This window comes from Chelonoidis abingdonii, chromosome 3 (assembly GCF_003597395.2).
Source record: "Chelonoidis abingdonii isolate Lonesome George chromosome 3, CheloAbing_2.0, whole genome shotgun sequence".
In the NCBI taxonomy this organism is placed as follows: domain Eukaryota; kingdom Metazoa; phylum Chordata; order Testudines; family Testudinidae; genus Chelonoidis; species Chelonoidis abingdonii.
Window position 1 is genome coordinate 154,754 of NC_133771.1, and position 12,965 is coordinate 167,718.

Consider the following 12,965-nt stretch of genomic DNA (forward strand, 5'->3'; position numbering starts at 1 on the left):
TAGGTGGCCCCTCTCAAGGATTGAACTCACAACCCTGGGTTTTGCAGGCCAATGCTCAAACTACTGAGCTATCCCTCCCACCCAGCCAACTACCTCCCAGCATCTAACTTCCCATTTCTGAACAAAGATATACAAAAATTACAAAAGGATTGAGAATACAGTGAATTACACATCTAGTAAATTTTGTATCTATGTTTTTAACTAGCAAACTCAGTATTCATCACAACCTGCCTACAACCCAGAGCCCTCTTAATTGGACAAGGCACAGAGACAGCACTACTAGCTAAATCTTGCATGGGTAAGGAAAGAAAGAGAAAGAGCTCATTCTGCTCAACCCTCCACTGCATGTGATATTATGAACTGCGAGGTGCTAGACTTGCATTAGAAACGTGACTGGGATGAACAAATAGGCGCAGTAGTCGGAGGAGCCAGCAATGATAAGCCCTGACTCAGCACTTCCTATAACAGGGTTGCATGAAAGGGCCTCAGCAGAGATTCACAAAAGCGCATCTGCCGCACGGGCCAGAGAGCGCAGCGCAGCGCAGCGCGAGCTACTCACCGATGTTGGCTGGAAAGGGGAGCTCGCGCACAGCGGGGTCCAGGTTGATGACGTAGGGCGGGGAATTCTGGCTATGCAAATGAGCAGTGAGCCTCTGAGGAGAAGAAGGAGAAAGTAAAGGAGAGGAGGAGACCTCGCTTCCCTTCCCCCCGCCGACACCTACCCCCCGGGCCCAATCTCATCACCTGCACCAGGGTGGTTTTCCCAGAGCCCGCCATGCCCAGCACCAGCACGCACACCGGCGGGGCCGAAGACTCGGAGCCGACTCCAGCCGGCACCCCCTCTGCTGCCGCCGCCATCTTGCTAATGCCCCTTCCGCTTCCGGAGCAGATGAAAAGCGCTTCCGGTCCGGAGTGACGTGGAAGCGCCGGGGCGGGATTCGCGAAAGAAAGTGACTCGCTCCCGGGCTGGCTCCCCCGCCACCTCCCACCCCCGCATTACCCAGCCCACAGGCCTTCTCCCAGGAGCCTCCCGGCGCGGCCACGCAGCCCCACGAAACCCCTGTCGGCTCCCAGCGCCGCAGCCGGCGATGGGCAGCAGGGTCCTGAGCGCCCTTCGTAAGGGATGTGGCCGTGCGGGAGCAGGCGGCTCGACGCGTGTGCGTGTCTTGGGGCTGGGGTAACCCGTCCAGCGGGTGCACGAGTAGCTGGGGCCCTTGAATGCAAGGGAGTCGGGTGGTTCTATTGGCCACGAGTGTGCGCTGCCTGTGGAAAGACAGGAAGGTGAGGTTGGGGAAGGGGAAGGAAGCAGACCTGAGAGGAAAGGGAAGGAGGAATTCCATGAAAGATCAGGAGAGGAAGATAAAGTCATTCAAAGATTCTAAGGCCAAAACGGATTATTGTGATCATCTATGTAAGACCGACCATACCACGTCAGACTGATGGTCCATCTAGACCAGTATCCTGTCTTCTGAGGCTGCCCATGCCAGGTTCCAGACACTTCAGAGGGAATGAACAGAACAGGGCAATGTACTGAGTGATCCACTCCCATCATCCAGTCCCTGCTTCTAGCAGTCAGAGGTTTAGGGACACCCAGAGCATGGATTACATCCTTGACCATCTTGGCTAGTAGCCACTTTTGGACCTATCCTATATAATGTATCTATTTTTTTTTAATTCAGTTATACTTTTGCCCTTCACAACATTTCCTGGCAATGAGTTCCATGGGTTGACTGTGTGTTGTATAAAGAAGTACTTCCATTTGTTTTAACCCAGCCTATTTATTTCATTGGGTGATACCTGGGTCTTGTGTTATGTGAAGGGGTAAATAACACTTCCTTATTTACTTTATCCACACCAGTCATGGTTTTATAGAGCTCTGTAATATATCAGCTCAGTCATCTTTTCCAAACAGAACAGTCCAAGTCTTTTTAATCTCTCCTAACAGAGAAGCTGACCTATGCTCCTAATCATTTTTGTTGCCCTTCTCTATACTTTTTCCAATTCTAATATGTCTTTTTTGAGATGGGGTGAACAGAACTGCATGCCTTATTCCAGATGTGGGAGTACAGTGGGTTTATATAGTGGCATTATGATATTTTCTGGCTTGTTATCTCTTTCCTAATGGTTTCTAGGATTCTGTTAGCTTTTTTGACTACCATTGCAAATTGAGCAGATATTTTCAGAGAACTATCATAAATGACTCCACGATCTTTCTCTTGGGTGATAACAACTCCTTTAGACCCCATAATTTTGTATGTATATTGAGATTGTTTTCCAATGTGCATTACTTTGCATTTATGAATATTGAATTTAATCTGCCATTTTGTTGCCCAGTCACCCAGTTTTGTGAGATCCCTTTGTAACTCTTCACAATCTGCTTTGGATTTAATTCTTAAAAATGTATGCCTTATTTCCAGTCTGAATTTGTTTATCTTTAACGTCTGTCCATTGGATCATGGTATGCCTTTCTCTGATAAACTGAAGAGCCTGTTGTTAAATATCTGTTATCCATATATGATAGAGCTCTATACTTAGACTGTAATCAAATCACCCCTTAGCTTTCTCTTTGTTAAGATAAATAGATTGAGTTCCTTGAATCTATAACTATGAGGCATGTTTTTACTCTTTTAATTATTGTCATGGTTCTTCTCTGAACTCACTCCAATTTATTAACATCTTTCCTGAATTGTGGGCACCAGAAAGGGACACAGGATTCTAATAGTGGTCGTACTAGTGCTAAATACGGACATAAAATAACCTCTCTACCCCTACTCGAAATCCCCCCATTTATGCATTCCGGAATCACGTTAGATCTTTTGGCCATAGCGTCACACTGAGAGCTCATGTTCAGCTGATTATTCACTATAACCCCCAAATCTTTGTAAAAGTCACTGCTTCCAAGGATAGAGTCTCCCATCCTGTACATATGGCCTACATTCTTTGTTCCCAGATGCATATATTACATTTAGCTATATTAAAACACATTGTTTTCCTGTGCTATTTACCAAGTGATCTAGAATGCTCTGAATCAGTGACCTGCTCTCTTCATTATTTACCATTTCCCCAATTTTTATGTTTTCTTTCAGGTCATTAATAAAAATGTTAAATAGTGTAGGTCCAAGAATCAATCCTGTAAGGGACCCCTGGAAACAGATCTGCTTGATGACAATTCCCTGTTCACAATTACTTATTGAGACCTATCAGTTAGCCAGTTTTTAATCCATTTAATGTATGCCAGGTTCATTTTATATAGTTCTAATTTTCTAGTCAAAATATTGTGTAGTACCAAGTCAAGCACCTTACAGAAGAAGCCTATTATATTATATAAGCACTATTATGTTTATCAATCAAATTTGTAATCTCATCAAAAAAAGATATTTAGTTAATTTGACAGGATCTATTTTCCATAAATCCATGTTGATTTGCATTACTTACATTACCCTCCCTTAGTTCTCTATCAATCAAGTCCTGTATCAACCACTCCATTATCTTGTCAGGCTGACAGTCTCTAATTACCTGGGTCATCCCATTTATCCTTTTAAAAAATTAGCTTTCTTCTAGTTGACTGGAACTTCTTCAGTGCTCACAGACTGATTGAAAATCATCAGTACTGGTCCAGCGAGCTCCTCAGCAAGCACCTTTAAAACTCTTGGAAGCAAGTTATCTGGACCTGCAGGTTTTAAAATGTCTAACCTCTGTTTAACACCCTCCAGAAATACTAGTGGAATGGAAAGAGTGTTATCACCATATAATGAGACAGCATCATCAAATACAGAAGATAAATATTTATTGAGAATTAATCTGAAGGGGAAAAAATCCTAAAGAAGGGGAAGGGAGATTGGGGTCCTAGAGAGAAAAATCAGAGTGAAGGAAATAGACAAGGAGACCAAAGCAATGAGGAGAGGCTGAAAAAGTTTCACTTGTCCATTTAATGCCAAAAGAAGAAAATGGAAGTATAAACGGTTGACTTAATACAAATGGACTTATTGGCACAACTCCTAAAACAACCTCTAGACCAGGGATAGGCAGCCTATGGCACCTGTGCCAAAGGCAGCACGTGAACTGATCAGTGGCACTCACACTGCCTGGGTCCTGGCCACTGGTCCGGGGGGGCTCTGCATTTTAATTTAATTTTAAATGAAGCTTCTTAAACATTTTATAAACCTTATTTACTTTACATACAACAATAGTTTAGTTATGTATTATAGATTTAGAGAAAGAAACCTTCTAAAAACGTTAAAATGTATTACTGGCACACAAAACCTTAAATTAGAGTGAATAAATGAAAACTTGGCACGCCACTTCTGAAAAGTTGCTGACCCCTGCTCTAGACTCTCCTCAGTTTACCAGTGTGTGAATGCTAGACTTTGTCTAACTAGGATTTAAAGATGTATGTTAGCTAATGTTAGGCCTGAATAAAGATGTAGCAGACAAAACCAGGTATGCCAACCTGACCAAAGTCAGGCTAACAGAGGTTTTGGGTAATCCCTGAGTGGAAAATGCTGAAAAAGGAGCATGTCTCACAAAGCACTGGGGAAAAGTGAGATAAGAGAGAAGCTGCATTCCTGGCATAGTACCAGATGTGCTGTATTAGGGCAGCTCCTTCAAAGAACTGGTAAGAGCCCTAGCTTCCCAGCCTCCTTGTTTTCACTCCCTGGTTTTGTTCTTTGTTTTTAACTCCCCTACATTTCTAACTTTAGGCATGCATGTATACTAAAGGTGTCTAGTTTCTAGTTGTTAGAAGAAGGAAGTGGGTTGCTCAAGTGAATAATTTATGATGCGATGGAACTGTCTATATATGCTTATACTAAGATGTAAAAAGAGGGCTGGTTCTCTCTGGAGATGAGCTGCTCTATTGATGCGCACTTGTCAATAAAGAGCTTTTGATCGGACCTTGCTGGTGTTGCCTGTCTCTCTCGCGGTCAGACAACGAACTTTGCCTCTGGGTTAGAGTCCCCGACACTAATATGCTGGAACTTCTCCGTTGGTTTTAAGGCAACCAATTTATCATCTGTTAAAGTTTTCACTGACTTTTTTACACTACGCTTTTTTCTAAGGTTCTTGTGTGGCTGGCTCCTATTATTACAGTATCTGAGAACTTCATCATCTTTATCCTCACACCACCACCATGAAATAGAGAAGTATTATTATCCCCATTTACAAATGGGGAACTGAGGCATAGATAGGCTAAGTGACTTGCTCAAGGTTACACAGGAAGTCTCTGGTGGAGCAGAGATTTGATCTCAAGTCTCTCAAACCTTAGGCTTGTGCTTCAATCATTAAACTATCCTATAACACATTAGCTAGCATGGGAGGTTTAGGTTGGACACTAGGAAAAACTTCCTGTAGGGGTGGTTAAGCAATGTAATAAATTGCCTAGGGAGGTTGTGGAATCTCCATCATTAGAGATTTTTAAGAGCAGATTAGACAAACAGGGATGGTCTAAATCAGACGTCTCAAACTCCCAGCCCGTGGGCCATCGGCAGCCTGAGAATCTCCCCAATGTGGCCTGCGGGGCTCCAGCAATTTCAGGGCTAGGTCTCTCCCTTGACCCCACCTGCCGTCCCAGGCCGCTCCCTCAGCAATTTAAAATGGCCCAGGGCCCCACTCACCACCAGCAGCGCAGCGGAGTTGAGCGGCTTCTGCCTGCTCGCTGCACAGGTCTGCCAGCCCCTCATTGCGGCCCTGGGGCAGGGCTGCACCTATGTGTGCTGCCCCCACCCTGAGTGCCTCTGCGGCCAATGGGAAGCTGTGGGGGTGGTGTTTGGGGGCAGCAGCTTGCGGAGGCCCCCTAGCCTGGCCCCACCTTGCGTTGGAGCCCTAGGTAAGTGCCACACACCCTGACCCCCTCTAGGAGCCTGCACCCCCACCCCTTTCCCTCACACCCCCTTCTGCTCTCAGATTCACTTCCAAAGCCTGCACTCCTCCTGCTCCTAAACTCCCTCCCAGAGCCTGCACCCCCTGCCCCATCCCAGAGCCTGCACCTAGCACCCAAACTCCACCCCAGAGCCTGCACCTGACCCCCTCCCCCACCCAGACTCCCTCCCAGAGTCCAACCTCTCACCCCTTCTGCACCCAAACTCCCTTCCAGAGCCTGAACCCTGCACCCCAATCCCCTACCCCAGACCTCCTCCCCAACCCAAACTCCCTCTCAGAGTAGGGTGACGAGATAGCAACTGTGAAAAAAATGGGACGAGGTGGGGGTAGTAGGCACCTATAGAAGAAAAGTCCCAAAAACCAGGACTGTCCCTATAAAAATGGGACATCTGGTCACCCTATCCCAGAACCAGGTGGGGGTGGAGTTTGGGGGGGCAGGTTCAGGGTGGCATGAGTGACATTATTGGCCCACTGGGAGGATTTAAGGACTGGCGCTGGTCCTAAGGTAAACTGAGTTTGAGACCCCTGGTCCAGATAATATTTGGTCCTACCAGGAGTGCAGGGGATTGGACTAAATGACCTCTTGAGGTCCCTTGCAGTCCTATATGATTCTATGTTCTAACAATACACTTCTAAATCAAACTAGATGATTACCTTGGTCCTTTCTGGGTTTATAATCTAGGCCAGACAAACCCTAAAGGACACAAATGGGAATGCAGGACCATTATGGTGACAGTTTGATGGCTACTCAAAAGATATTTCCTGAGCTTCTTGTTTCGGCAGGTGCTGCCCTAGTTGTGGGAGAAGTCAAATAAGCTGGAAGGAACAGGTGACCTTGCCATTCAGATGGCTCAGAAGCAGGGGCGGCTCTATATTTTTGCTGCCCCAAGCACGGCAGTCAGGCAGCCTTTGGCAGCATTTCTGCAGGTGTGCCGGCCACGCAGATTCAGCAGCGGTTCTGCGGGTGATCTGCTGGTCCTGCGCCTTCGTTGTACCAGCCACCGAATTGCTGCCCAAACAGGCGAACCTCCTGCAGAAACACCACCGAAGGTTGCCTGACTGCAATCCTCATAGCAACCAGCCGCTTGCGCCCCACGGCTTGCCGCCCCAGGCATGCGCTGGTGCCTGGAGCCGCCCTGCTCAAAAGATGATTCAGTTGTAGTTCATGATTAGGAGACCACACAGGCAGCCTCTCTCTCCAGCTCCCATAACTCCACTCCTCGCCTGCTCCTCCAGCTGCCAATAGAAGTTTTGGCTCAGGGAGCAATACTCACAGCTGGCCGCCTGCCTGGGCGTGGCCAGCTAGCTGGGTTTTGAAGAGCTCACAGCAGTGGTGACTCCGAGGAGACTGCTTTCTTGGGGCTAGGCTAGGAACGGCCCCAAGGCACAGGCATGAAGCCTGTGTTTGATGCCACCAAGGGAGCCAACGGAATAAGGGAAAGGGGGCTGCGGGGCCAGCCATGCGCCAGGCATCAGAGGACAGGGTAAGGGGACCAGCACTGCAGAGGAAGCGGCCGGTCCCGCAGCTGAGGTCACGCACACGCTTTCGCTCCTGCTCCTGCTTGGGGCTGGTCCGCCAAAGCGGGAGGGGGCGCGGCACTCTCAGACACGGCTGCTCCGGCGGATGGTCTGACGCTATGCTTGAGGCGCGGTAAGATGATGTCACCAGGAGCCTGTTTGGGTCACGTGGGTGATCCCTGCTGCTTGCGAGTGGCGCAGACCGATGAGGTTGTAGTGGGGCGCGCCATGTGGAGCGACGGTTCTTCGGTAAGTGTTTGTTGCTCGCCTCCTCCCCGCTTCAGGCAGCTCATCCTCCCTCTCCCCGCGCTGTGCTCGGCGCCGGTCCGGGGGCTGCAGCTCGTCCCACCAGCTCCCTCACTTTGTGCCCCACTGACTTGTGTCTTGTTTCAGACTGGGCTGTGAGCTCTCCAGGGCAGGGGCAGGGGCCAGGGGCCAGGGCTGCCCAGAGGATTCAGGCGGCCTGGGGCAAAGCAATTTTGGGGGCCTCTTCCATAAAAAAAGTTGCAATACTATAAAATACTATATTCTTGTGGGATCCTGGGGCAAATTGCCCCACTTGCCTCGCAGCCCTGGCAGGGGCTGTGTCCGGGGGGAGGGGGACGCTGGCTCTAGGGGGAGGGGGGGCTGGTTAGAGTTACCGGCAGGGGCTGTCTCCTTGTCCATGGTGGGGGCCTCGCTAGAGTTACCGGCAGGGGCTGTCTCCGTGTCTGGGGGGGCCTGGGTGTGTTCTCGGCCGGAAAGGGGCAGCTTGTCTCTGAAGGTGGGGAAGGCACAAACTACAAAACTTGTAAATAGAGACAACAGCCTATCCTCACGTTACCTTTGATTCCACGTCAGTACGTCTGCGTCCATCTGGTGTCTCTTGCGCTATACTTAGATTATAAACTCTCAGAGGTAGGGGAGCATGTCTTGTTCTGTGTTTGTGCAGGGCCTAGCACAGTGGGATCCTGTACCATGACTAGGGCTCCTAGGCTCTATGTTACTATAGATAGTAACAGTCTATATTAGGAAACTGATCTAGTACAAGTTTCCTTGACGGAGCTAGGGATTGGTCCTATGCTTTGAGCTGCTGGAACCAGAAGAGCATTTGCCTACATGCAAACATTTAAACTTCTGTCAAAGACAGTTCAGGCATTCAAGTGCTATAATGTTGCAGGGCATTGAAAATAATGTGAGTCTAGACAGAGGTTGAATGTGACATGAAAGCCAGGTCCAGGTACAGATCACCTCAGAAAGGGACTGAGTGCTGGATGGATTGGAACTGAAGATACAGGTTTTAGGGAGTTGTATGGTGGAACCAAAATGGCATTCATTCAGATCTTTTGAACCTGGTTAACTATAGAAACTAATAGAGTTTTAGCAGCGGGAATATACTTTTCCACACACAGCTCATGGACATTTGGTGCTGAGGCACCTTGATTAACATCTCATCAGACACATAACTGCATTGGAATTTTTGATAGTTGTTAATTAAAAATACCTTTGCAAGATTCAAACAGTATTCAGGAGGGTGGATTTGATTTAAATCAAATTGATTTAAATCACTAGTCAGGAAGACTCAATTTAATCATGGATTTCTACATAAAAGTGCATTCTTGTTGGTTGTTATAACCTTAATATGTATTCTTCACACGTCAGAGATACATGTAGGTCTCATTTTTAGAAGGTACACACTCTACATTTTTAAAGTGATTGCTTCTGAAAACTTTTCAGATTAGTTTTATATCAGAAAATGAATTGAATGTTTGGTTATTTCATTTACCAAAAGTAATTGAAACAGCTTTTTATGAAGTCATTGGGAGATGAACTATCTCCAATTCAACAGGTTAATCATTAATATTTGGAGGATTTTCTTGCCATGCTGTATTAGGAGGAGAACATTACCAGACAGACATTTAAATTGTTTTGTTTGCCGGAAGCTGGAATTGGGTGACGGCATGGATCAGTTGATGATAACCTTTCTGTTCATTCCCTTTGGGGCACTTGCCATTGGCCACCGGATACTGGGTTTGACGAACCTTTGGTCTGAACCAGTATGGCCGTTCTTATGTTCTTATATTTAACTAAAACAAGAACATTATGTATTCTGGATTTTTTTTCAATAGTAAACATAATATTTTAACAACATACATATGCATTTTTTAATTTAGTTAAACATTCAAGTTTTTTAAAATCAGATTTGTTTTTAAAATTATCTTTAACTAAAATAGTTAAATGAAATATTTTAAAAAAAAATTAAATCGACTATGTCAGCCAAGTCAACATGAGAAACCTAAAATATTGGCTTCTGCAGCTGACTCAGTCTTCATTTTCCTGTTTGTTCATAATCTGGAAAAGAAAAACAAGCTTTCCTGCTTTTTCAGGTCCCAAACGATTTCTCAATTTGGAATGAATTAGTTCAAAGGAAGAAAATATTTTTTCTACACTGGCAGAAGAAGCTACTGCTGTTACAATGAGATTATCACTTCAACAGTCTCTGAATCCAAGTGCTTAAGTGACTTCCATCAGTTCACTGGTGTGACTTTCTTTAAAACGTCATCAGCAAACATATTTCTTGAATGGTTCACCCTTAGCTGTGAAGTTTATTATAGTTGGCATTATTCATAGATTCATAGACTCTAGGACTGGAAGGGACCTCGAGAGGTCATCGAGTCCAGTCCCCTGCCCTCATGGCAGGACCAAATACTGTCTAGACCATCCCTGATAGACATTTATCTAACCTACTCTTAATAATCTCCAGAGATGGAGATTCCACAATCTCCCGAGGCAATTTATTCCAGTGTCCAACCACCCTGACAGTTAGGAAACTTTTCCTAGTGTCCAACCTAAATCTCCTTTGCTGCAATTTAAGCCCATTGCTTCTCTGTTCTATCATTAGAGGCTAAAGTGAACAAGTTTTCTCTCTCCTCTGATGACACCCTTTCAGATACCTGAAAACTGCTATCATGTCCCCTCTCAGTCTTCTCTTTTCCAAACTATACAAACCCAGTTCTTTCACCTTCCTTCATAGATAATGTTCTCAAGACCTTTAATCATTCTTGTTGCTCTTCTTCTGGACCCTCTCCAATTTCTCCACATCTTCTTGAAATGCGGTGCCCAAAATGGACACACTACTCCAGTTGAGGCCTAACCAGCGCAGAGTAGAAAGAAGAATGACTCTTGTGTCTTGTTTACAACACACTTGTTAATGCATCCAGAGTCACATTTGCTTTTTTTGCAACAGATCACACTGTTGACTCATATTTAGCTTGTGGTCCACTATGACCCCTAGATCTCTTCTGCCATACTCCTTCTAGACAGTCTCTTCCCATTCTGTATGTGTGAAACTGATTGTTCCTTCCTAAGTGGAGCACTTTGCAATTTGTCTTTATTGAACGTCACCCGGTTTACCTCAGACCATTTCTCCAATTTGTCCAGATCATTTTGAATTTTGACCCTGTCCTCAAAGCAATTGCAATCCCTCCCAGTTTGGTATCGTCTGCAAACTTAATAAGTGTACTTTCTATGCCGACATCTAAGTCGTTGAATGAAGTATTGAACAGAGCCAGTCCCAAACACACCCCGTGGAACCCAACTTATTTTACCTTTCCCAGCAGATTGGAGCCATTATAAACTACTCTCTGAGTACGGTTATTCCAGCCAGTTATCACCCACCTTATAGTAGTCCATCTAAATTGTATTTGCCTAGTTTATCGATAAGGATATCATCGAGACCGTATCAAATGCCTTACTAAAGTCTAAGTATACCACATCCACCGCTTCTCCCTTATCCACAAGGCTCGTTATCCTATCAAAGAAAGCCATCAGATTGGTTTGACACTATTGTGTTCTTTACAAATCCATGCTGGCTATTCCCTATCACCTTACCACCTTCCAAGTGTTTGCAGATGATTCTTTAATTACTTGCCTCCATTATCTTCCCTGGCACAGAGTTAAACTAACTGGTCTGTAGTTTCCTGGGTTGTTTTTATTTCCCTTTTTATAGATGGGCACTAGATTGCCCTTTTCCAGTCTTTCTGGAATGTCTCCGTCTCCCAGGACTTTCCAAGATAATAGCTAGAGGCTCAGATACCTCCTCTATTAACTCCTTGCGTATTCTACGATGCATTCATCAGGCCCTGGTGACTTGCAGACATCTGACTTTTCTAAGTGATTTTTAACTATGGAGGGATGATTGCTGATGTCCATGTCATAGGCAACTCAGCCTCTTCAGCAGTTAAGAGATTTGACCCTGGTAAGGGAGTATGAGAATATTTACAAGAAAATGAGCTGGAAATAGTGCTTGTCCCATTCATTTAAATGTTTTGTAATTTAACTCTTGTCATTGCATATTTCTCTTTTAAAGATCCTCACTCAGGTTTCTTCCAAAATTTCAGCACCATCAACAATAAAACAGCTATTCCTGCATTTGTTCAAGGCTACAGAAATAGCTTCAGGGTACTCAGCAGAGTGTTCAACATTTCTTTAAGCCCAATGTTGAGAATTTTGGTGTGACAGTGCCATCTATTTTTCACAATTTTTGTTCACAAACTGTCATCAGATTAGGCGAGTTCTTCATATAGTGCTCAAAATAGTCCACTCCCAAGTTCCATTGCCTCTTAGGGAGAGGTAGCTTGGGTCCTCCCACTTTTTTCAGAGCAGCTGCTGCAAAGTGGTTGTTACAGAAAAGTATTTTGTAATTTCAACACATTAGCCTTTATTCTGGAACGCTGAATTCTTTGCTAGGAGGTGCATCAAATGAGAACTGCAACCATAAATATTAGCTTGGGACTCTATTCTAAATTTCTTCTATCTTGGATACATTTGCAGCATTGTCTGTGACCAAGCTAATGTACTAGACATTTGTCATTATTTTTCCCCACAGTTTGTTATAGCTTTACTGCTACTTCTTGTAAGTATCTGCTTGTGTGTGCATTCCTGATGTATCAATGTTTCTCTGTAAGGAAGACATTCCTTCTTTGTTGTACACCAAGCAGATGCAACAGGATCATTATGGTTATTGCTTCACCCTATCAAGACTCAGGTTAACAATTTTACCCTCTAGACCTTTTTGCACACTGCTCAATTTCTCTTTCATACACTTTATCCAGCAATTTGCCTGCAGCATCTGCTCTGTTGGGTGGACTGTATTCTGATCTTAATGACTGAACCATGTTAATGATGTGGGTTCTCAATCATAGAGAAAGGGAGGTTTGTTGCATAAACAAACTGACATTGTTTTTCATCAATTACCTCTTTTTTAATCTGCTGGATCTTATCACAAATTCATTATGGTGTTTCGGATGATGGAGATATTTTTTTTTCCCCTGTTTGCTACAGGTATATACGGTGCTGTGTTGACATACATGATGTGACTGAAATACTATCATTGGCAGATAACTCTGAAACTAAGAAAATGATGGTGATCTTGAAGTGGATAGTCTTCAGAATCCTATATGTTGAGGATGATTCTAAATAAAATTAGTCATGCTAGTTATTTAATTATTATTACCGATACTGCTCATTTAGTTTTACTCCATAAGACCTCATAGACTCATAGGTCAGAAGGACCAATATGATCATCTAGT

General features: G+C 44.8%; 2 protein-coding genes across 11 annotated transcripts in view; one reads left to right on the plus strand and one right to left on the minus strand.

The window, feature by feature from the left end:
- GPN1 (GPN-loop GTPase 1) overlaps positions 1-876 on the minus strand; it is a 67,875-nt gene extending 66,999 nt beyond the window's left edge. For all 4 annotated transcript variants that reach the window (XM_075063519.1, XM_075063517.1, XM_075063518.1 and 1 more), the window contains exons 1-2: positions 745-876; positions 560-653 (exon numbers count right to left, since the gene is read on the minus strand). In XM_075063519.1, the coding sequence (XP_074919620.1) occupies positions 560-653; positions 745-858 (208 nt within the window). In that variant the 5' untranslated portion in view covers positions 859-876. The remainder of the gene's footprint in view (positions 1-559; positions 654-744) is intronic.
- A 6,705-nt stretch (positions 877-7,581) lies between these two features.
- The window catches only part of ZNF512 (zinc finger protein 512), a 97,976-nt gene continuing 92,592 nt past the window's right edge, over positions 7,582-12,965 (plus strand). For 6 of the 7 annotated variants that reach the window (XM_075063521.1, XM_075063520.1, XM_075063524.1 and 3 more), the window contains exon 1: positions 7,582-7,644. Coding sequence is in view for 1 of the 7 variants with exons in the window: in XM_075063525.1 (XP_074919626.1) it covers positions 7,624-7,644 (21 nt within the window). In the remaining 6 variants the exon portion in view is untranslated. The remainder of the gene's footprint in view (positions 7,645-12,965) is intronic. The other variant, XM_075063525.1, reaches the window with a different exon arrangement.